At 38.0% G+C, this 24,786-nt stretch overlaps 2 protein-coding genes across 4 annotated transcripts in view; one reads left to right on the forward strand and one right to left on the reverse strand.

Annotated features, from left to right (window-relative positions):
- rai14 (retinoic acid induced 14) overlaps window positions 1-7,386 on the reverse strand; it is a 40,890-nt gene extending 33,504 nt beyond the window's left edge. For both annotated transcript variants that reach the window (XM_020629868.3, XM_020629867.3), the window contains exons 1-2: window positions 7,096-7,386; window positions 5,718-5,799 (exon numbers count right to left, since the gene is read on the reverse strand). In XM_020629868.3, coding sequence (XP_020485524.1) covers window positions 5,718-5,753 — 36 coding nt within the window. In that variant the 5' untranslated portion in view covers window positions 5,754-5,799; window positions 7,096-7,386. The remainder of the gene's footprint in view (window positions 1-5,717; window positions 5,800-7,095) is intronic.
- Window positions 7,387-10,054: 2,668 nt separating this feature from the next.
- Window positions 10,055-22,874, forward strand: scarb2c (scavenger receptor class B, member 2c). Of its 2 annotated transcripts, XM_020629881.3 has the most exons (12): window positions 10,056-10,288; window positions 10,919-11,076; window positions 12,374-12,518; window positions 13,733-13,924; window positions 14,086-14,177; window positions 16,380-16,499; window positions 16,590-16,768; window positions 16,891-17,009; window positions 18,484-18,557; window positions 20,255-20,306; window positions 20,801-20,953; window positions 21,341-22,874. In XM_020629881.3, exons 1-12 carry the CDS (start codon window positions 10,166-10,168, stop codon window positions 21,377-21,379), a joined length of 1,446 nt encoding a protein of 481 aa, XP_020485537.2. In that variant the 5' UTR covers window positions 10,056-10,165; the 3' UTR covers window positions 21,380-22,874. The 2 variants fall into 2 exon arrangements, 1 of the variants encoding a protein (XP_020485537.2); XR_010668968.1 differs by lacking the exon at window positions 21,341-22,874 and having other exon boundaries at window positions 10,055-10,288; window positions 18,491-18,557; window positions 20,801-20,884.
- The last annotated feature ends 1,912 nt before the right edge of the window (window positions 22,875-24,786 follow it).

The raw sequence follows: 24,786 nt of genomic DNA on the forward strand, positions 1-24,786 counted from the left end.
CACTGAGTCTCTCTCAGTCTGTCGGGGGCTTTGACATAGGCTAACTGCTGGACAGGGTTTTGCATCTCCATTATATCGGGTCTATCTGCTGAAGATGTGTTTAAACTAATGACTCCCTTGACTGAAGTCCAAAAGGATGAAAAAGAAGCAAGCTGTGGTTGTGACTTGTCATCAAGTCAATGAGGAACACAATTTATTTCAAAAAAATCCTTCATTATAACTGGGGACTTTAAAGGCAGAATGTGTGTCTTTGATCCATTAGGGCATGAAACCAAAACAAACTGCTGTTTGGCCACACCTCCTCCATACTAGAGCCTCCGCTCTCCCCCAGCTCGGATATTTGTTTGGAGTTATCAACTACTACACACATTAATTAAGCGCAAGCGGAGGACAAAATTGTCCTTGTCTCGAGCTGCATTGTTGTGTTGGCAGGCTAATGTTAGCGCTCTTTAGTTTGCTAGTAGCTTCACATAGCATGTAAATTTACACAGAATGACCGTGATCGCCTACGTGTTTGGGAAGGGTTGTATTGCATAAATTGGCATTGTCATTCATATGTGCGATCCCTTAAATACTGTAATAATACATTTTCTGCAATAGGCATACAAAAAAAACACACAGAAGAATTCCTCTGATTCACTGTGACCTTGCATAACTACACACCTGCCCACAGAGTTTGATAAAGCAATGCTGCTAGTCCTTCCATTAGAGTACAAGCTGCAAAGTATTTGGTGGACAAATTTCATGTGAAAAAAGTCGAAACCACAGCACAGCCACAATGGTCCCAGTGCAGATGAAAGCTGTAGTGTTGTAAGATCTGTTCACACATTCAGTTATTCTTTTGTGCCGTAACAAAGCTGTTTATAAGGTTTGGAAATGTGCGAGCACCTAAAGCGCGGGCAGCATTTTCACACTACTTGGCTTTGCAGTGCATTCACTGTGCAGCTTTTCAGAAAATCTGATTTTCTTAACAAAGTGAACAACTCTGCTGAGACTGCCCAGCTGTACTGATGTGAGCTTGCTTGTGTGATTCCTTTACAACAGATTTTCATATTACAATGACATTCATTGGAACTTGTTATAACAAGCAAACATAATGTCTGTTTGGAAGTAATATGTAAAGAAGAGATTCATTTAAGGCTAGTTAAACAAAATCCTCCAAAGCCGTCACAAATATCCATGACTAAACCAAACTTAAATTTGGTCACATAAGATCAACACACACCGCAAACACCTATAGCATCAAAATGTTCAAATGACAGATAAAACGATGTTGCCATGACAACGCAGTGATTGTCATCATACAGGAAGTTGATTTTTGAGGGGCTTAACATACCCATATTGTACAGTCACATAAATTGCTACAATGTTTGACCTTCAAAATATTTCATGTTGTTACAGTCCCTGGCCTGATCACTTCTACACGACAATATTTTCTTTTAGTCATAGCGCAATTACGATTAAGATTACGATTCTGCCCTAAATAAATCTAGATATATATTTTCCATCATAGTCATTGCACCTCCTAGTAGAAAGAGAACGTACAGCAGTGAGTACATCTCATACAATGTTCAATCTTCAAAATTGCACACGTATGATCACATTCTCTGCATGAACCGATCTATTATGTATCGTCATGGCGCCACCTACTGATAATGAGCAGTAAGGGTACAAACAAACTTTCGCTAAATTACGACATTTAAACAGAGTGGTCAGAACTTCATGTACATCACTACAATGCATGGTTAGTGCATGAATACTTCTGTTTCCTAGCAGCCACAGGAAGTCTCATGTTGCTCTTTGTAGACTGTCGAAAAAACAACATGTGCAGCGCACTGTATCTCTGTTAGCTACACAGCCCCAAACAGACTGACTGTTCAAATTCAAGGGTCTGCAATACCGACGATTGCAAAGTCTGTTTGGCACCTTATTAAGATGCACAAGTTACGCTAGTCTGTTCAAGAGCAACAAACGAGCGAGGCAGCGATGTCACCAGATCATCGTTATCTTTCAGTCCCGACCTGTAAAGTATTTGCTCTGAGCGCTATGTGCAGGTTGGTAATTAAAAAACAAGAAAGAACACAATTTTGGTTGCCGAGCCCAGGGCAAACATTTTTGTTACCGTGGCATCGAAACACATTTGAACTCTTTCTAGTTTCATATTGAAGTCTTGAGTTCTGGTATTTTAAAAACCCTTTGTTTTAATAAATTAAAATGGTAATTGTGTAGTTCAGTTTTGACTTAATATCACAGCTGTATTCTCCACTTTTTATTTCTCACTAAAATGTGTACAGTGTTGCAAAGTATTTCCATACATTTCATATCGTGACCCATGTATTGTGATGCGTATTGTATCTTGAAGTCCTTGACAATATCCAGTCAAAGATTTCAGCGCTCTGCCGATACTTTCCCTCTTTTGCAGTATTATCCAGCCCTTATACAGAGTCTATTAAATGTATGTGTTGTGTTCTTTCAAACACCACAAAATCGATTAAAATCCTACAATCATTAACTATCGGTTAAGTTTAAAAATACAAAGTAAAAGTATTCAAATCTGGCCATACAACTTTGCTTAACATTCAGTTATTTTACTTTCTGTATTGTACTACAGTAAAAATGTTGTCTCCTCCAGTCCCTTTTCTAACATTTCTACCTTATTTAGGCCTCATAATGTAGTGCAGTGTTTGAGTAAAGGTTTGGCTCAGTTCTCTTGGCTGGATGAGAACCCTTGTGGTGAAACAATCGGTAAAGATTTGATAGGAGAACATAGACTCCATTACACATGATCTGGAAATGTCTTGACTTCATATAAAAGTTATTTATGAGGGCATTAACTTTCGGTTATTGTATTCTAAAAAAATGAAGGGCTGTTTTTTGGGGGAAACATTCCTATGTAATCTGTCACAGACACACACTGCCAAAAATAGAATGAAGGAGATATTTTCTTTCTACTAAGGTTGTTCAGGGTTTTTTTCTATAAAAAGCCATGGAACGACGTTTTGCCCCTTATTCTAAGGGGATAAACATGCCGGTCTGTGGAAAACATTTCAGCATATCTTAAAGAGCCCATATTCTGCCCTTTTTGGGGTTCGTATATTTAATCTATGTATCTACTTTCGTACGTTCACAATAGCAAAAGTTCGAAAAAAGTCTCTGTTTTCATGTACTGCTCCTCCTTGCTCCCTCTCCGCTCTGAGTCCGTCAGCTACGCTCTGTTGAGCCCACACTGTTAGACCCCACGTGGGCCAAGTCTGCTCTGATTGGTCTGCCGATCCGTTCTGTCGTTATTGGTCAGTTGCTCAACACGCTTCTCGAAAATTTCAACATGAGCTGCTGGGCTTGCCACAACGAGCCAATGGATTTAGATCAGTGATCTCACACTGACAATGACGCTGCACTGACAATTTTTTATCGAGGGGGGCTAGAACCGAGCGTTACATGCGGCTAATGCTACAGCTAACAGGAGGAGGTAGGAGAAGCAGCATTTCAGCGGACTTTGAATTTTTTTAAACATGCACAGGACACTTGGAAAACACACCAAAGAGCATATAAAACCAGAAAAAGCATAATATGGGACCTTTAAAGGTGGCCATTCATTTTAATCACCATGTGTGCACTACACGGCTGGCACTGGTTTACCCACAATTCCTTTGCGTACGAAAAAAGTATTACTTCACTGATGGTCTTCTCACACAGTCACTCTTCTTTTTCTGTATTAGAATAAATTACCTGAGCAATATTCAGATATTTTTTTGCGTACAATAAAGTTTATATATATAGTTAAGTAAGAAACAGAATGGTTTACTGATGATAGTACAAAATCAATACACAGTGTTACATAAATACACAGTAATGTAATAATACTGACTTTAACATTTGGCAGGACTTTGTATAACACAAATAGAGATAAACTTGCTTTTGCAGTTACATCTGTTATAACAAATAACAAAAAAATAATGACTCACTATTCATGTGTCATTTTATTATGTCTGTTTGCACTTTGACTACAACAGAATTTTTAAATCAATCAAAATAGCTGCCACCAGTTTTAAATGTTTGTCTTTCAGATTTGCATCACTACAGTTCAGTCGTTTCCCTTTCTAAACAGTATAATACCAAAACAGAGATTCATTACAATATAAGAGACAAACTGGATATTTATGAGACATCCGAGCAATCAAAAGTGACAGTGTACGTGGGTGTGAGGTCTACAAAGGCATGCATGACTGCAAATGGCTTCAGTCGTGTTTCTAAGCAACATTCAATCCACTGCTCTTGCCTTCCTTCTCTCTCCTGCCGCCTACGAGTGGATATTTCAGCGAGGACATGCATCTCTCTCCAAAAGGATCAGTCTCAAACTATTTTCAACTCTCACTTCAAGCTCGACTAGAAACACACACAGTTAAGGTGAGACAGCCATCACCCGTTTTATGCACCAAGAAGGAACTTTTGAGACCTTGCAGTTTAATTTGGGACATGTCCTTGAACAATGGACACTATTGTGCTCCCCCACATAGCTGACTGAATTTGCAATAATTCACTGTAATTAGGCTGCAGCGCATGTAAAACTGCAGTCTATTAAAGATGAAATCAGACACTTGATTATTGCTGGGGTTTTTTTCTTATTTTCCACTCATATATGAACAGTGTCCGTAGTCCCTATAAAAAAGTTCAGCTTTACATTTCCATGTGCTTCTACCTTATATATAAGTGAATCTGTGGTGATTTGATTTTGCTCTCAACAAACCCATGCATTAGCTATGCCTCACTGTATTTTATGGCTATAATTGAATTAAAGCAGGGATGTACTCCACCTTCCTCTGTTGGACTGTCTCTCTCTCTCAACAGTCTGACATGTAACCAGAAAACCACCATCCTGCCCCGCCCCACACTCCAAATCTCATGGAAACTGTCTACATGAACCGAGTTTCTGATACATTAGGAAATCCATCTCTCCATTTGCCAACCTCTCTATTCCTGACACTCCCTGCATCCCCCTAAAACTTCTCCCATTCATCCAGAAACCCTCCAGATTTTTCCTGTCTGGTTTTTGGCTCTGTGTCATTCCGGTCACTGTGACAACTGATGAGTCAGGCAATGTGCAGACGCCTCACTTCCTGTGAGTATAAAGTATCATAGACCAAACAAATGACTGAACCAAATGAAGAAAACCTTCCCTGAAGACTGATTCACAGTCAGAAGGATTAAATCATCATATGAAGCAATCTAGAGAGTAACTGAAGGTATTTGTGGTCTTTTTCATTGAATCAGAAGAATTCACATCACAGTGAGTAGTCTCCTTCATAGGAGACTCAGCAGGTCTGAAGTTTGTGTCATGAGGCCGAAGCATAAATCAGAGTTTTTAGTTCTTAAAGTTCTTATGATGCCATCAGTTACAGCCAAAAAGATTTCATGTGAAACTTCGCAAATTGTTTCTTTTTTTTCTGTTCAGAAGAGCATGGAGGACGCTAGACCAACACAATTTTTCAAATCTATTAATTATTTTTTTCAAATAGATTTATTTCTTCATGAAAAGCCAAATATCAACAAGTCGTGGAGAGCTGCCAACCCCAAGGAGAAAATAAATCTGCCATAAATCATCCAATATAGCCATACATAGACAGACACCGACTCAGCCATGCAAACACACTCATTTGCACACATGGTGGCGTACACACACACTTTACATAGCCCTGAACACATGTTACAGTACTTACATCAGTTTTTCTGAACTTGGCTTTAAGGCTCTTCATGTTCAGTCCGGTCCATGCAGTCGTTCACTCAATCACTCAGTCAGGGCTGTGGAGATGAAAACACAGATGTTTGAAATCACTCGTGTTTACTCCTATTTCAAATCTGATTCAGGTATCCATCCGTAGACTAAACTCATTAAAAAGCAAATAACTTTGTGGTGCTAAAAGCAGGCAAGTAACAGTGACTTTTGAGGGGGGAAATGTGCAGAGTAGCAGTTTAGGTAAATAAGTATTTACCTTACAACACTCAAAAAAGCTGCTTATTCAGGTCTAATATGAAGTAAAATTTATCCTAGAGAGCGAAAACAAACATATTTTGTGTCTTTGAACAGGCGTGTACTTCCAACTCAAACCTTTTTCTGGCATCCGGCTTTCTATTGTTTCCTTTAAGGATGTTTAAAATCACCACAAAAGCCTAGGGATGTCTGGTTAATGTAGTCTATTTTTGTGCCTTAACAGCCTTGAGCAATTTCAAAAATGTCATGCCTGAACTGACCTTGTCAATGATTTGCTAAACAAAAAAATGGCATTCCGGTCAAATTTCTTTCTACTTACTTCCCTCTATAATATTATTTCCAGGTTCCTCTGGGTCTGCATGTATTTAAACTGAGAGAACCACTTAATAAATGAGCCTCTTTGCAATGGAAACAAGCGGTTATGGTCCTGGAGGAAAATATCTTCAAATGCAAAGCAAAAGTTAGAAAGAATAATAATAATAATATACAAGAATAAATAATAATTCAGATTTCCAAGAGTATTTGCGTGGGCAGATAGTAATGTACTAGAGAGGGTTTGTATGTGGGCGCATCAAGGACAGCCATGTCTGAGCTCCTCTGGCAACATTCAAGCCTTTCCCATTAAACTTCATTTGACTAACATATTCAATATGTGCATCACGCTTCTATATAAAAACACCTGTTGAAAAATGCCCAGACCACTTATGAAAAACGGGATCAAAACGACAAATCAGAACTGGTAATGTAGGGAGAAACTAAATTTTAACTGTCGGGAATCCTACTTCACCACTGAATGCATTAGGCTACCAAACACTATACACAGTTCCCACATCAAACAACTATAAACCTGCATATTGCTCCTTAAACAATAAAGGTTATGCAGCATGAATTCGTGCACAAAATTGGTTACATTCGTTTAGCACGAGTATCAAACGCGCGCGACGAGTATCAGATTGGACGCTTTTTTAAATCCGCCGCGCGACAGCACACAGACTGTTTGAATTACCAAAAAAAAACATTTAGTTATTAAGAAGCTTTTGTAGAAAATGACTAGCCAGCATATCGACTAACAACTACCTCCATGGTATGAAAGTGGACACACTTACCCTGTAATGAGTTGGAGTCGCAGCAGAGCTGGACACATAAAAGAATCTGACACACAGCCGCTTTTTGTGCCAAAAACCGATTAGCTACCGAACCGGTAAGAAAACAGCGAGCCGATGTTTGGCTGAGCCCAGCAGGAGGATGCATAAGCAGAGGACGTAGAGCTCCTTAACACAGTCCGACTCGGCCCGTATACATTAAAAGTTTGGCTGTTCACGGACTCCTGCCTGTTTCTCGCTCGCGACTCAACTTAACTCAGCGGCTGCTGCCCGGTTTAGGAAAGTGACGTCACTCCAAGTGCTCTCGTGACGGCGACGAGCGAGCCCTCTTGTATTATCCTTTGTGCCCCATGCATGTTCTGGTTAAAGGGGTATTTCACACAAAGCCAAACGCGTACAGATAGATTATGATGTTTTACTAAACTGAACTCTTCTGTCTTACTGTTTTACTGTTTTACAGACAATACATCTATTATTTTGCCCCTTTTCTTTAAGTTTCATCAACAGCCCTATGAACTCCCATGACCCCCCCCCCCCAAAAAAAGAGAAAAACATGGCTGGCTGTCCCACTTTTATAGCGGCAGCTCCAATATAACTTCCACAAAATTCAATATACTTGAATTAAACCATAAAAAAGGCTTTTTTATATGCCAAATATGTTTAAATGCTGTATTCATTAGTAATTTACCATATTGTATTATTACATGCATTAGCACGAGATTGGGCATGGTCTAGTCACTAGACTCTATAGTGGAACCTCACTCGTGATTGTCTTTTTTATTCTTATACTTCCTAAAAAGTGGTGGTGGTGGTGGTGTGGGGGGAGGGGGGTGTTTTTACATAAAAAGAGGTTATATATAAATGTAAGCATAGTAACCTATAGGCTACTTGATTTGTGTACATGAATATTTTCAAATAAAAATTACTCATAATAATGAGTACACTGATTTTCATGTGTCAAAAAGCAATGTGTGTTTTTAAAAAAAAAAGAAGAAACTGTGCCAGTCGTGTCATGTTGATGATGGGCCTATGATGCAACACCTCAACAATAATACCTGTTAATGCAAGTAAGAACGTGTCTTTATTGTCAGGGTGTAATGTTGATACTATTTCGTAAGATGAGATCGTGCTAGGCTACCTCACTGCCTGTTTCTCTGTCATAAAACAAAACCAGTCGTTTAAAATAGATAGATAGATACTTTATTGATCCCGAGGGAAATTCAAATGTTTATATTTATGAGTTGTTGCCAACATCTGAATAATAAATCTCCATCACTTTAACATAAACCATGCAGAAAACTAAAGTATTTGGCAATATATCCTGAAATATCAAATATTCTATTAATGAGTAACAGTATCACCTGAGTTATGTAACCTGAGAATATCTAAATTAACATTCAAGCGATGAAAAGTGGGTGAGAAAAAGAAAGTTTGACAGAGATACAGACTCTTGTTTATAGGAATGTCTGCATCTTCAAGGTGTGGCTCGTTTTAAAATAGTTATTGACTCTACACGTTTTATGATTGCAAATTTATGGGCAAACAAAGAATGTGGGCAAGGTATAAAGTCTTCAAACAACCAACACAGAGACACCTTGTGGAGAAGCTAATTACTACATTGTTGTTCTGTAATATGAATACTCAAATCAGCAGTAGGTATATGTTGTTTAATACACTTATGTGTCTCCCTACAAAAGAGTCAAATCATTACTAATATGACTCAAACTTGTTCTTGTACTGTAAATACAATTGCTGAAATAAGTTCATGAATGCATAGTAATAAACACACATTTTACCTCAAGCTTAACTGAACAAACTATCTAATTTGTGGGGGAATTTGTTATTAATTAAAGTTGTTTATTTTCTTAATTATCTTCTCTGCACTTTTCAAACACCATTGTGAACCCCTATGTGAGATATTAACTGAATGAAGTACCTACCTGGAAATCGTTTAGTGGATATTCTGAGTGTGTTTTTAATTGTTTTTAGTTTCTGAAATGTTTTTTAAACTGTATTTTGTATTAACTTTTGTACAGCACTTTGATTGAAAGCGCTATATAAATAAAAAAGTATTATTATCATTATTATTCTTTGGAATCAGTCAACATTGACAACGTGTTAATCAATCAATTAACCCACCAGACCGACAATCACAAAATAAATGTGGGGCCTATTGGGTCCACTTGGTTAGTTACTTGGTTTATGAATCCTTATAATCACACAAGAAGCAAGATTTGCACATATGCACGTATCTCTGGTATTGTTTGCATTTTGATAACCAGAGTTTGAGTTTGGTTTTCAACATAATAATGACATCATTAAAGCTATACAATTGGATTGAATGATCACAGATAAAAAAAAAAAAAAGTTGTATGTGATGCTATTATTCTTTTTGTGGACACATCTAGTGACGCTCCAGCTAACGCCCTGATAAGCTTTGTTAAACTACATCTGCATTACTGGTTTTGCAATAGAAAGAGGCTATTTTCATGTTAAACGAGCAAGTTTTTTTTTCTATGCTTTTTTTTATTTGGGTGCAAATTACAATTTATAATTTTAAAGTTGATCTACGTCTAGCTCATAAGAAAAAAACAGTGTTGTATGATTATATCAATGCCTTAATTTAGCCTAACTCAAAATGGTCCACAAAAAAACTGCAGTTTCATGAATGACGTTACCAGCATGTGATTAGAGCCAAAGAGTTACAATGTCCAAGATAGATACCTGCTCGACATTTGGTCTTCAACATCCAGCGTAAGTGGAAAAACATTATTTCGTACTCAGTCAAAACGACGTGAGGGAACCAACACATTTAGTATAACATTTTATGAAACAATTCAAATGTAATTTTGTTAAACCAAATCAAAGTTTAATTGTTGTCATGGGTGAATGCTTCGTGAAGAAGCTGACATGTCAAAGAAAGCGGAAGTGGTAAAAGGGTTATGATTTCGTCCCGGATGTGTGTCTTTGTTCCTTTGAGGAGTTCCTTCGGCCATCAAAACAAACATTCACTGTATCTAATGTCAGTGAACGCAACACTTGTTTACATTTAATATCAGCCTGCAGTATCATCATGACACTGAAATCATGTTGTATTTACAGCATTGGAGTTTTTTCTATACTAATTTTGATCCTGGGTATTTCTTTGAACTTGTCTAACGTGTTTCCTCACTTTCTACAGTCGGTGGTCAAAAAGGTAAGCATTGTATTTATGATACATTTTATATTTAAACGTCAGGTAATCGCCCACTGTACAGTACATTAACTAACGATGGACATTTGGGATACAGCTAATGTTGCGCTTGATTAGACCGAAACATCAAAGGCTGTCTGCGCTGTTTCGATTGCGCCACTTATAAATTGAATGTTTTTACGTAAGCCTTATATTTACAAGAGTGTCATTAAAGTCAAAATACTTCTCAATTAAGCTTGTGTAAGTGACGCCGAGTAAAACTGCCTCTTTAAAACAGGATTATGCAGTTAGAGTGGAGTATTTCAATGCTATCTGATGTGTTGTCTGTTTGTCATGAAAACCATGACGTTGGTACTTTGTTTAAAAGATTGAATAACAGGCATAGTTTCCATAGACACTTCAGTCTACTCCCAGATTGTAATATACTTCTTCTACACCTTATTGGCCTATTTAAAACGTAAAGTAAATAGCCTTTGAACACAGCTAACCCACATGGTGATTTCACCATGCAGCAGTGGCTTTGTCATATGATGGGAGGAAAGCCAAGTCAGCAGCAGATTATTCGACTGAAGTCATGCCTTTTTTTCTTAACTGTGTAGAACAAGGTAACCCACTGCTCTTTGTCCCCTCCAGGAAATAGTTTTGAAGAATGGTACAGATGCATTCAAGGCCTGGGAGAATCCACCAGCCCCTATTTACATGCAGTTTTACTTCTTTAATGTGACCAATCCCATGGAGGTGTTGGATGGGGATAGGCCTGCTGTGGTGGAGGTTGGACCATATACATACAGGTGAGAGCAGAACAGAAACAAAAGTTAAAATGTCATGGTTCAGTAAACTAGAACTCAGACGCCACTTACATACAGGCCTACAACCATTATTGGTGAGAATAAACGTCTATTTGTCTCCTACCCACCTGTTTCACCTGCAAATTTACAACTCATACAATAGATCAAAGCCTGTAGTCACTCAAGGTGGAAGGGTGCCTGAAAGCCCATGATTAGATTAACTGAAAGATAAAGAGGATTGCGAGACGCAAAGCAATGCGAACATGAAAGCAAAACGAGCACAGTGAATGATTCCATACACTGTGAAGGCCCTGACACACCAAGCAGATACTATACTAATAGTTTGAATCAATTCAGACTATAAGTCTTTGGATCTTGGAATAAATCAATTATTTGTCAAGCATTCTTGCAACAGATTATTTTAACGTTTTGGATCATATTCTTGAAGTTGAAAGAATTAGAGCTACGTCGTTCCACAGGTTAAATTCTATTAATACACTGAAGCTGCTAAAAAAAAAAAAAAAAGGCATTCCTTAACAGTGTTTCCCCTACCATTATATTAGGTATATTACTACCCCCGCCCCCCTTGAAGGTCAATACATTTTTTTTTTTTAAAGATTTATTTTTGGGCTTTTTGGGCCTTTATTGTAGGGATAGGATAGTGGATAGAGTCGGAAATCAGGGAAAGAAGTCATTCCGATAGAAAAGGACATCTGTCATTAAAAGTAACACATGAACACCAAGATTCCTTCAAGTGTTTGTGCCCAATGCTGTAAACCTAGGGGAAACACTGCCTTAAGCTTTAAACATTCATTGTTTTTGAAACACTTTTGTCCATGGATAGATATGATGTCATCCTGTATCTGGCTAGTTTGAGGCAGTTTGTTTTAGCTTCAACGTTTGACACAGTAGCGTTGCACAACAACATGTCAAACTTAGAAATAAGAAGTCGAAGCCCCAGATTTCAATACTCATCCTTCCTTGAAGATTTTGGTGAAAGTCTTTTACATTTTGGGGAAGAGTTTCATCTTCCCACATGATCTGTGATCATATATAACTCCAGCTGACACACTCTTTTACTCAACAATTGCAAAGATGCAGATTCTTGTGCTTTTAGCAGTCACATGAATTTAAATCAGGAAGTAAAATAAGGTAAAAGGAAACATTTTCTACAGGCATCGTTATATATTTAGACCAAATAGATCTCTGAATTTTCTAATCATTAAATCGCATTGTCTCTGAAGTCAGAGCTGCATGTGCTGTAGGTAAAGTAACTGTGAAATGTCATTGTCCTACACAGAGAGTACCGGCCCATGGAGCAGGTCAACTTCAACAGTAATGGCACTAAAGTTGGGGCTGTCAACACTAAAACGTACATATTTGAGCGAAACATGTCCCGAGGTCCGGAGAGCGAGCTCATCAGGACCGTCAACGTCCCTGCAGTGGTGAGTCCCAGAAATGCGTCAGTTACTGGTGTTGTTTGGTCATGTGTTATTGGACATTGTAGTTTAGTATTTTGTTATGATTATTATTTAATGTGGCAGAAACCAAAAAAAAACAGAGATGCTTACACAAGTACATGTTATTCAGTATCGTTTTAAAAGTAGGGGAAAAATAGATGAATGTGTGATTTATGTTGCTTACAAATACTGCGCTCTCTGGAGTTACAACATTCATACATTTATAACATGACGTTCCATAAAGTGCATTCATTTGTTTATCGTTCATCAGGCTGTGCATTGGCAAGTGGCCCTTGAAACGATACATATCATGTTAGGAGGTTACAATTCAAATAAATAGCAACATTGTTTGTAATATTTAATTTGTAGTACATGTAGTGTTTATTAATCACCGCTGTATTTTACAAAGAGATGAACAGGCCATTTAACATGTAACATCAGAGTGCTACTCATTTATGCGTTATCTGAGCAATAGAGTTTACGTTTTATTATATCACCAAACAAATTTAAATTTTAGAACGAAGTAAATTATTAACTAAAACTCCCAGCAGGGGCTTTGAGAATTGTTTTGCATAGCATAATATTGCAATACTTCCATACTAATGAGTGTAACAATGTTTTCTTATGCCCCTATAAATTAAAGGTGCACTATGTAGATTTGGTAGTGAAATTTTGAAAGTTGGAGAAATGAAACAATTCTAGTCCCTGAAACACAGTTTGGTGGTAAAAAGCTAATAGAAGAGTCACGTTTTCACTGTTGTGGGCCCCCAAACATAATGTCTCGCGTAGCATTTTATCTTCAAACAGTGTCACAGGGAGCACATGTGCCTTTTGAGGACAGTTTGTGTATCGAGTACAGACAGAATCTGTACACTTCTTCAACTTTCACATTTCTCTGTCAAAACTCCACAGTGCACATTTATTACAATGCATGTTCTTTTCTTCTTCTTTTTTTTTTGCCACTGATAATGATTGACTTCCTAAACTGGTAATAAACCATGACAGTACATAACATTTTTCAGCTGTAAGATATTTAAAGTGTTCAGTTGTAATGCTAATAGTTCTGTAATGTGACGTCTTGAATGGTTTTTAATAAGTTCCTTTAGTAAATAATTCGTCTTCTTATGGAGTCTTTCTTTACAGAACTTCAGTTCAGTTCAGTTTTCAACAATGTCCCGACCTTTTCTGTCTCCTTGTAGTCGGTGATGGACAAATTCAAGGACGATTCTGTTGTATCCAACCTGATCTCCTCCTACATGAGATCCACCGACACGGGCCTGTTCACCACCCGCACAGTGGGTCAGCTGCTGTGGGGATACGAAGACAGTCTGCTGAAAGCCCTCAAAGCTTTCGAACCGGATCTAGATGATATTTTTGGACTTTTCTATAAGGTATCATTGAAACATATGAGTACATAACTGTTTTCTTTGAACTGACAGGGATGATTATTTATAATCAGGAGTTTCTAATAAATACAATTCACATGTGACATTTGAAACTCTTTCTTGTGTGAGAGCTGTTTGTTGAAAGGATTTGTTTTTTCTTCTGACAGGCCAACGCGAGCAACGATGGTGACTATGTTTTCTTCACTGGCCAGGAAAACTACAAGGACTTTGCTCGAGTGGATACGTGGAAAGGTGAAAGGTAATCATTCTTGCTAATATTTGAGACCAAAAAAAGGAGAGGAGAGACAGTGATAGTTACTGATTACATGTAATTGGACTGGATTAGAGCTGCATTACACAAAGAGTCTATCAGTACCAGACAGGAATGTAAACAAGGCTTGTTTGATAACATTAAGAAATCACATGCTCTTGTTTCATGTGTGAGTATTCCTGCTTGTATAGGTAACCTTAATAAGATAGTTAAACTGCTGTGTGGAACTTTAACTTTGTATTACCGTATTTTCCGCACTATAAGGCGCACCGGATTATAAGGCGCATAGAATAGAACGTGTTTACAACTGAACAAGGCTGGGAGATATTGTGAATATATAAATATAAATACGTATAAAACGTAACGTATAAAACTACAAAAACAAAAGTACATAAGACGATTTCCCCAAATAATAAATTATTTCTTTGACGTTTCTCTTAACTCTCAAAACGTAGTTTTATACGTAGTGCATTCACAATAACTCAACGTTGTTCAAACGTTAATGTGCATATTCACAATATCTCCCAGCCTTGTTCAGTTGTAAACACGTAAAAGAAACACAGTCTGATACCGCTAATTCAAACGTTAGTGCGTAACTCAACATTGTTCAGTTACGTATAACACGTAAAGCTCACTTTTTCAGTTCATTCCCCGTCCACGAATCCCTCAAATTCTTCTTCTTCAGTGTCCGAATTGAACAGTTGGGCGAGTACGGCATCCAACATGCCCGGCTCCCTCTCGTCATTATCCGAGTCAGTGTCGCTGAGCGCCGTGTACAACCAGTATGGATCAACCAATTAACCAATTGATCCATATATAAGGCGCTCCGGATTATAAGGCGCACTGTCGTTTTTTGAGAAAATTAAAGGCTTTTAAGTGCGCCTTATAGTGCGGAAAATACGGTACTTTGGTGGTCCCTCATACAGTAGAACAACAGTGCAGCCTCAGTCTTCAGGTTCTCATTGTAAGGCTGAACGTCTTAAAGAGCTTGATCATAATGTCTCACTTGAACTGTTACTGTCTTGATAAAGATATAGTTCTTACTGAAAGTACCTTACTGAAGTCAACAGTAAGACAACACTCAGTGATGAGGCCAACATGAACAATAAGATATAAGCCAGTGATTAAGTTACATCCTCCATGTACTGAACAAAGCCAAGTCAAGAAATGTATTTCAAAGCAGCAGCAGGTTTAGTCTCCCAACATTTTGAGTCTTTGGGTGCATTGGAATTGTCTTTTTTTTTGCTTTGGAAGGTTTCTAACTGAGTGAAATGACCCGGCCATGATAAGAGCCCTTAGTCTAAAAGCTAAGGAAAGGTGCATCAATGCTTCCTTGGTAACCTCCTTTAGCATAGGATACACTGGACCGTCTTTTACCGAAGGAGATGAGGTAATGCCGTCACACTATTCCTTGCGGCCACAACATTTAAAGCGACTCGCGCATCCGACACAGAGCACACTGTCTTTCAAGAAAAAGGGATAAGAGACATTTTTAGCCAGATGATGTTTTATTCAACATATTTCATGGACTTAAGAATGCTTTGTGCTGTTGTACATGTGTATGCTTAAATCATTAGGTATATCTTGCATAAATGTAAGAATTCATTTTATACAATCATACTTACTTTGGATTATTTATGAGTGGAGAGGAAGGTGAGCGTGAGCAACCATTCTCAACGTGACAACCATTTGGTTTCACCTTTGTTACTCGTAGCCTGTTAGCCTATATTCCTTTTATTTAAATTCCAGCCTTGTGTTAATTAGGATTATTTCACCGGTAAGAAGGCACAGGGGAAAGTTTTTGTAGATGTGCTTTTAGTAGTCCATTTTCGGAAAATTGTAGTTTCACCACGGCAGACCCACGTCATCAACCTCCACCCTCGCATAATTATGTAACCTAGTGGAAATGGTGGTCACATTCTCAGAGCAACTTTTGCCTTTCCCTTAGTCCTTTCTGAATTCGCCTAACATCTTTCCTCAATCTCATGATGTTTTCCCCGGGGTTAAAGGTAAAGAGGATACTGAAAGGGGATAGGAGGGACAATCCGAATTCATCCCTAATCTCAATCTCCAAGCACAGAGTGTTGAATGGTTGAGTCTTAGGCATTGCTCATGTCTAAAACTACTTGACTGATAAAAGCATTACCAATTAAAATCAAAAACACTAATCTTAATATTTTGTGTGTGCAGCAATTTAAGTTGGTGGACAACTGACGAGTGCAATATGATCAATGGAACCAACGGAGCATCTTTCCACCCAGTCATCAACAAGGATGAGACTCTCTATATGTTCTCCTCCGACCTCTGCAGGTGAGAGGACTGCAAAGTAATAAGAAAGAAACTGCTTACAGGATTTATTTGTGCCTGTAAATGTTAACCAGCATTGACTCTGTTGCTAAGGTCTCTGTACGCAGTGTTCGAGGAGGACGTGTCAGTGCAGGGGATCCCCGGGTATCGCTTCAGTCCCCCTAGCGAGGTCTTTGCCAATATGACCCTGAACCCAGCCAACACGGGCTTCTGTGTCCCTACAGGGAACTGCATGGGCTCTGGTGTGTTGAATGTCAGCGTCTGTAAACAAGGTGGGAAAAAGCTCTTTCGCTACGACTGCAGCTGCAGAACTTCTGTTTTTTTTTTGTCTGTGACACTGAGCTGCTGAATATGTTTCATTATGTTAGTCTGAAAGGATCTGTTGTGTTTGTAGGAGCCCCCATCATCATGTCGTCACCACACTTCTACCAGGCAGATGAGAAATTTGTTGAAGATGTGTTTGGCATGAGGCCGATCAAGGAGCTGCACCAGACTGCAATTGATGTCCACCCGGTAGGAATTTCAACTCTAAATCCTGAGGTTCCCCTTAAAACATGTTTCCATTCATGCACAAGTCACTTCACTTAGTTTTTACAAATTCTGAATGTATTTCAAATTTATCTAAAATACAAAAACTATGAATTTGCAAATATCTTTCATCTCAAAATTTTCACTTTAGGACACAAGTATGTTGCCCATTTGACTTCAAATGTAAATTTTTGCACAATGTAAACATTTGTGTATGCATTACTTTACTTTACACCATCATGTTTTTAATAACATGTATTTTGCCATGATAGCCCTGAGAAAGATAATAGTACCTCATGTTCACCACTAGATGGCGAACAGTCTCAGCTTTATCCCTTCAAGCAGACAGGAAGCAGAGGCTTTTTTTTTTTTTTTTTTTTTTTAAAAGCAGAAGTTAAAAATTAAATCAGAGGTACCTGGAGCTGTCGCCGCAGATAATCTCTAACAGCTCTTATCGTGTGTTATACTGTAAAAACATGGCTGAACATGTCCTAAATCAATGATTAGGGAAAGTGGACTGAAAGAAAAAAGAAAACACTTCCAGGAATGGAGTGTGTCACTGGAGAAATCCTGCAGATTTTCTTCCTACTATGCAGTGATTTGTGTTAGTGGTGATAATTTTGCTTACATTTTTAACCTTTTGGTGTAGAAACATAAGCATAAAAGACATTGCTAAAACATTATATATATAATAAAGTCTTAGGTGAAATGATTCTGTCATAGTCCACCTCTCAAATGATTTTTTTTCTGACTGTAGCAAATCAGATAATCTCAATAATTATCACTTCTTAGGAAATGTGTAACGTTCTCTTTGTGGTCCAGAGCAAGACATAAACAGAAAGTATAGCCTCTCTCTCACTGTTATCTTTATTCATCATTTTATTTCACTCCTTTAATATTGTTGTGTTTTCAGAGCTGATTAATTATGTGGCAGCTTTATCTTAGAGCCACAACATGAAATAAGGATTGGTATGCAAGAAACAGATGCTCAAATATCTCTAGAAAATAACATGCCTGCACGTCATGTGGTGTCATCACAGGTTGAAATCAGTTCATGAAACCAGTAAACTAAACGAGCTCCTGTTTTGCCCCTTTATCCCATGTTGTCATCTCAACTGTGCCACTGCATGAGCTCGTTACTGACCAAAGTCTAGAAACTTCTGCTGTAACTGCTGGATTTTAGTGCCTTGTTTAACTTTATAGGTTCAAGAAACCACTTTCACTGCAAACTCCGGGGCTTTGATTTGAACATTTGAAATGTGTGCAGCAAAATGAAAAAGAATAATGTTTGCAAGCTGCATTGAGATATTCACCAGAATGCGTCGTGGTAAGACGATGTGTTTTAGTGAATGTGCAACAATGAGGTATACATGTTTATCTGGTGTCATGTGTGCTCACAGTCAGTGAGGTCAAGTCAAGTAAACCATTTCTTCCTAGTGAAGGTACATGTTTTTTTAAGCTTACAGGAATTGTCCTGCAAGCAGCAAAACGGCTTCAGATCAACGTCTATGTAGAGAAATTATCCACCTTCAGGTAATCAGCTCTTTGCTTTCATCAGTGTCTTCACCTTTTGTCATGAACACCCTCCGTCGTCCATGTTGCCTTTAATCAGCCTGTAATAGCTGCATGACTACTTTAGACCAGGAAGAGCTGCCAGTAAGATACTGTAACACTCTTGTGCCACCATCATCACTTATAATGGACTTTTGGACAGACCTGCCGCGCTTGTTATGTGTGTACTTGGCATCTGAAGGAACAAACAGCGATGTAATCTTGAGTCCAGACAGAACATGAACATGAAATCAAACTACACTGATGTTAAATGATTCCACTAAAGGTTGTTACGGTACAAGTCAGATAGCCGAGAGGACAAGTCTTCAGTGTGTCATTGTCATGCATGCTCTTAAGTTGTACACAGTCCTCTTCAAAATGAGATTTCATATAGTTTAAAGTAGGGCTGGGCGATATGGACCAAAACTAATATCTCAATATTTTTTCGCTGAATGGCGATACGCGATATATATCGATATGTCTTTTATTAACAGTCAGTTGCACAAGTTCAACATGTACATGAAAATAAACTACCTGTTTGTGAAGTTAATTAATTTTCTGCATAACAAAATAAACACAGTTGTGTGTTTTGTTAACCATTTAGTTTGTTGAGTTTGGCTCAGAGATAGAGAGAGAGAGGAGCCGAGTGAAGAGGGAGAGACAGTGACATGAGAAATGAGGTGAACTGGCAGCTCTACCGAAAACGTATATAACGTTATTTTAATGCAACATGAACTATGTCGATCCTAACAATATTGTCTTACCCTTTATCTCGATTGAAAATATATGGATATAGCTTAAAAACTCAATATATCGCCCAGCCCTAGTTTAAAGTCAAGTCTGGTACTTGGACCAAATAGTATACAATGAAATTGAAACAGCAGGAAGCGACTATGATTCCACAGCGCAGTAGTATTAAAATAGATCCTCAGACATTTTAACTTTGAACAAAAATGTGCAGTTTTTAATTGGAACAGCTTCATGTGACAGAGTCAAGTGTCCACATACACCCATAACAGGCTGCACTCAAAGGACATGTTACTTTAGAAATGCTATTTATTTAAACGTTTAAATAGAAATGTAAGGTTTGTTTAGAAAAGTTAGATCTTCTAACATCAGCTGGTAACAGCTGTATGACCACCTTAGACCTTCGATCAACATATGATGTACTGACAGTTCAAAGCTCAGACCTGTCCAATACAACCTTTTTCAATGGACTACTCAGGTCAGAGAGGAAAACAGGTTTCAAAAAGATCTGGATCTTCTTAATGAAGCATTAAAAAAGGCGCTACTATAGGGGAATGTAGGTACAGTATTCTCACCTGCCGTTCAACAATGTGGGACATCAACATAACATCTTTTCATTTCAAGTGTAACTAATTTGAGTACATGTGCTGTCTGGATTTTACTGTTTGATTTATCTTCAAATAGACAACCTTAAAAGACAAGAAAAACACATCATAAAAAGTGGTTGGAAGATTTTGAATAGTTTTATATACAAAGAAAAATAATGTTCAATTTATAAATAAAGAAATAATATATTAAATATACCCACTAACCAGCATGTCCAGAAAATGTTCTAAATGTTGTTCTTTTCTGAATGTGTCTCTTCATTTTCTACAAAGTAAAACGTACTCATGATAGTTTGTTGACCGTTGTTGATATTTTCTTTCTTTCAGTCAAACAGGAAACGTGAGGACAGTGGTCTTTCCGGTGCTTTATCTCAATGAGGTACAGAAACACACATATGTGATATGTCGCCACATACGTCTACACTTGTAGCAATGCAGGTCACAAACACACACCATCAGCAATGGAAGAGTGCAGTGCTGGTGCAGGGCAAAGCTGGCAATGAAAGAGCAGAGGGAGAGATAGGATAATGATGCATGTGTGAAATCTGTGCTGCCTGAGTCTGCTGCCTGAATTAGCTCGCAGGCGTCGCCTCATTTTTATGGTTTGAATTTTCCTCTGCGAGTTTCAAGTTTTGGGAATTCTTAAAGTAATTACTGACTTAGAAAACTGAAATGTGCGGGTCTATCAGTTGCTCATACAGACTTTTATATGGATTCTTTAACTGACAGAACCTGATAACACAGAGATGCAGCTGATCCTTCTGAGCGTGGTTGTTCCACTTAGATTTTTTAAAACCATTCAAACTTTGTGTATTCAATCAAGCTCATTCCAAACAAGCCATGACCTTTAACCTCTCTCTCTCTCTCTCGCAGAGCGTTGTCATCGACGACACATCGGCTAAAGTGTTGAAGTCAATTGTTACCCAGGAGAATGTTGTGGACAACATCCCGTTCATGCTGGTTGGTGTCGGCATCATTCTGGGCGTGGTCTTCATGTTCCTGATGTGTCGGCAGAAAATCCCTGAGGTGAGCACTTCTGATAGACATGAGTGTGTTTTCATTACTGTAGGTGAACTTAACAACTGTCTTCATTCAGGATGAATCTGTTGTGTTTGAAGAAATGAATTTATTAATCAACAAATTTTGAAAAAGCAGACAGGAAGCAGAGGCCCAAGTCCCAAATATATTCAATGTCAGATCATATAGAAAACAAAGAAATGTTCAAAAGAACAATGTGCTTTTTCAGCATCCAGGAACAGAATAGTGCTACATTGTTTATCAATGATTTGTCAATCAGAAGTTATACTGTGCTTATAATGCCATGCTAAATACATTCAAAATGAAAGTATTCATTTAACACATGATCATTTGAAAGAGTCATTCATCATTGTCTTGTTTGGTTTCATTTTTCAGAGCACTACAGATGAGCGTCAGCCCCTTCTGTCATCGTAGCACCAATCAGAAAGTGAAAGGACGAGAACATGTTTTCAGTATCATTCAACATTTCACAAAAAAAAAAAATCCGTGAATACACAAGTTGTACATTAACATTTAAATGTAAGTTTTCATAATACCACAGTTTGTGTTTCTAATGGTTATAAGAGACAAAGTGAAGGAGCAGTGTCCTCTGTGTGTGTTGTTCATGTTACACGGCAAGGCTTCCTTTTCAACTCATTTTGTATTATGCTGAAGTCCTGTTGTTTTTTTTAATCACATCTTCAATTCTGTTGATCTTCCCTTTTTTGTATCTAAACATGTGAACAAGTTCTTTGGATTAATATAAATACAAGAAAAGTAATTTAACTAAAGAAACAATTTTAACAACCTTCTACATTGAATTGAAATTGTCTGGAGGGTCGCTTTTTCAATCATCCAGGAATATAAGATAAGTAGTGTAGGTATTTAAACGAAGCCCATATTTTTGTGCAAGAATTGCTTCTTTCTGGAGCGTGTGTGTGCGTGCGTGCGTGTGAGTATGTGTGTAGGAGTATGTGTACGCGCGTGTGTGTGTGCGTGCGTGCGTGCGTGCGTGCGTGCGTGCGTGCGTGCGTGCGTGCGTGTGTCTATGTCCATGAAATGTGTGTGATAATGACGACGTCATCCTGTCTGTGTGTGTTTTTTGAAAGGAGAGTGAACATCAGAGTTCAGTCGAGGTTGTAGGTAGAAAAGTTTTTACAGCTGATTCAAAGGACGGAAATGTCCTTCAGTTTAAAAGGTTGCATAAGATTCTTCATGGTTGTAACATTTAACACTGGCTAAAGCTCTGCATATTTAATGAGCTGGATCTGTTTTATTACAATAGCATGTACTCCTTCATATCCTCCAGTGGTAATCCTGTAACTCACATTACCTTTAAAAATACTATATATGTGGAATAACATCAATATCGTATTACTTCAACCAAAACAGTATAAAGTGAAGATTTTTCTCTTGTCTTGTGATCGTGTGATGGAGCGTATTTTCTGTCCCTCAATTTCAAAATGTTACTGAGTGTAAGGTTTTGAATTTCTACTGATAGTCTGCTCCAATCAGTGTACAAACAACGCTGTGCTGGTGGAACTACTGACAAATAGATGATAGATTTAACAAATAGAGACTTGGAATTATCCTGGTGAAATTAGTCAAAAGCATTTGATCACATTCCTACGACTTTTATGGCAAAATCTCTGTCCAGCACTGAACAGAACATTACTTCAATGTGTATTGTTTTGTAAGTCGCACTATAACCACTGTTTCACACACCCAATTGACGGTTTATGTGATCTTTTTTTTTTTTTATGGTCCTTTTTTATACTTAAAAGAGAATATTGTTTACACTACTTCTCCTACATGTCAACATCAATATGTTATTACTGTATCAATGTTTAGAACAGCTCACATATCTAACATTTGCATATTTTTGTGTCATTTGTCTGAACTCCAATAAATCTGCTTCTTATTCTCTAAAGGGGTGTTCAATGCCCTCCATCATGAACTGCAGTAGTGTTGTAGTCAAGTTAACAATAATCGAGACCAAGACATACCTGAGACCAGAGTGCTCCGAGACCGAGACAAGACCAAGACATTTAGGGATTGAGACAGAGTCAAGACAACGGTAGGGCGAGACTGAGACAAGATCAAAACCATAAATATCAATGAAAAATCAGCAGGCGTGTCACTCACTTGATTACGGCTGTAACTGGTGGACAAAAATCGAATTATGAATGAATTGAAGTTGATTTTTGTTTTAGAGAGAGGCGTTTTCTTCTAATCAAAGTAATGACTTAGAAAAATAGCCTATCACTGGTGGTCTTGATTTAAAATCCAGAGTCCGCCCAGTCAGAGTCCAAGACAAGACCGAATAAAAATGCTATCGATTCCAAGACAAGACCTTAAAAAATTGGTCTGGAGACTGGTTTTGAGACCAAAACTGCTTTCGAGTACCGGTACTACAACACATAAAGGGCTTAATTACTTCACTTCCTTTGTACTGTAGACCAATTGATATTTGTCTTTCGTCATCAAGGCAGAGTCAGAAGTTTGTCTGACTCATTTAAAATTTAAGTATGAAGAGTTGATGCTTTGATCTTTTCTTTTTTTAAAGATTTATTTTTGGGCTTTTTATGCCTTTATTGTAGAGATAAGACAGTGGATAGAGTTGGAAATCAGGGAGAGAGAGTGGGGAATGACATGCAGGAAAGAAGCCACAGGCTGGATTTGAACCTGGCCGCTTGGAAGACTACAGCCTCCATACATGGGGCGTGCACACTAACCACTGCTCCACCAGCGCCCCATGCTTTGATCTTTTCTGATCATGGTTGCGCTAAGAGTAAGAATCAACATCTGAACTGCAAATCTGGTTTGGAACGTAAATTAATAATTTTACTACACTTTGTATTTCTGTTGCAAGTTGCATCAAATTACTCTAAAATGTTCCCTTTTAAAAATGTGATATCCTTTCAGAGAGTTCGCTCCTCGTCCAACTTAGCATTTAGCATTACAACAGTGTCACTATAGACTAACTATTGATGTTTTTCTAAAAAATCTAATTTAATCTTGTGAAATATGGAAAAATCATGTTTTTTTTACCATGCTGACCTGGCATATACATTTCCATGATGCAATTTGAGAATCACAAGTCAGGTTAGAAATGTTGGTGTGTCATGCTAGCAAGGGGCTATTGGCAGTGACCTCATGCACTGTAAAGACAGCTTTTTTCTAAAGACACACCGCAAAATTTATTTTTTATTTTCAACCTTTTAGCTTCAATATACTTATGTCTCATGAAACATTAGCCTACCACGTACCAAGTACCACCATTATGGCAGGTGTTAAAATACACTGTAGGCCTATTTCTACACACATTTTACGCAGGAGACAAATGTATGAGCGCTCCGTACAACCAGAGCCTCTGTATTATAAGGCTCCGCATTCACCATAGCAAAACTCCCTTTAAAAGAAAAATCCCTCTCGACTCCTGCAGAGAGATAAGAGAGCAGAATCACATCAGTTTCAGAGAGGGGGAGCGATAAGGTACACTGTCCGTACACTCTTGTAAATGTATCAAAACTGAAGCTTCTCCTGGCTCCATTTTAAAAATGTAAATGTACAGCTGCTTGCAGCCAATTCTGTTCTGAACTCCAATAAATAACAGAATATCTGTTAATGTAGGCCTACAGCTGCGTGCTGTTGATTCAGTACTGAACTCCTATAAATTATGAAATATCGAGTGGAACTTTTCAAAACGCAAAGCGTACTCCTGGTGTTTATATCTGCGTGTGTGCTAGCACACTAGCTAGTTTGTTTCAAAAACTAGATTAATTTAGAGGGGAAAACACATTTGATATAAAAACAACCCAACAGATACAAGACAGAAAAGA

Source organism: Labrus bergylta, chromosome 17 (genome assembly GCF_963930695.1).
Source record: "Labrus bergylta chromosome 17, fLabBer1.1, whole genome shotgun sequence".
NCBI lineage: Eukaryota > Metazoa > Chordata > Actinopteri > Labriformes > Labridae > Labrus > Labrus bergylta.

What these genes read in the sequence shown, in the direction of transcription:
- scarb2c (XM_020629881.3), top strand. Translation starts at nt 10,166, where the DNA reads ATGACACTGAAATCATGTTGTATTTACAGCATTGGAGTTTTTTCTATA. An exon ending in TGTCAGCGTCTGTAAACAAG is followed by an intron (nt 16,769 to 16,890) that starts GTGGGAAAAAGC and finishes TTGTGTTTGTAG; the next exon opens with GAGCCCCCATCATCATGTCG. An exon ending in CTGCAATTGATGTCCACCCG is followed by an intron (nt 17,010 to 18,483) that starts GTAGGAATTTCA and finishes TGTTTTTTTAAG; the next exon opens with CTTACAGGAATTGTCCTGCA.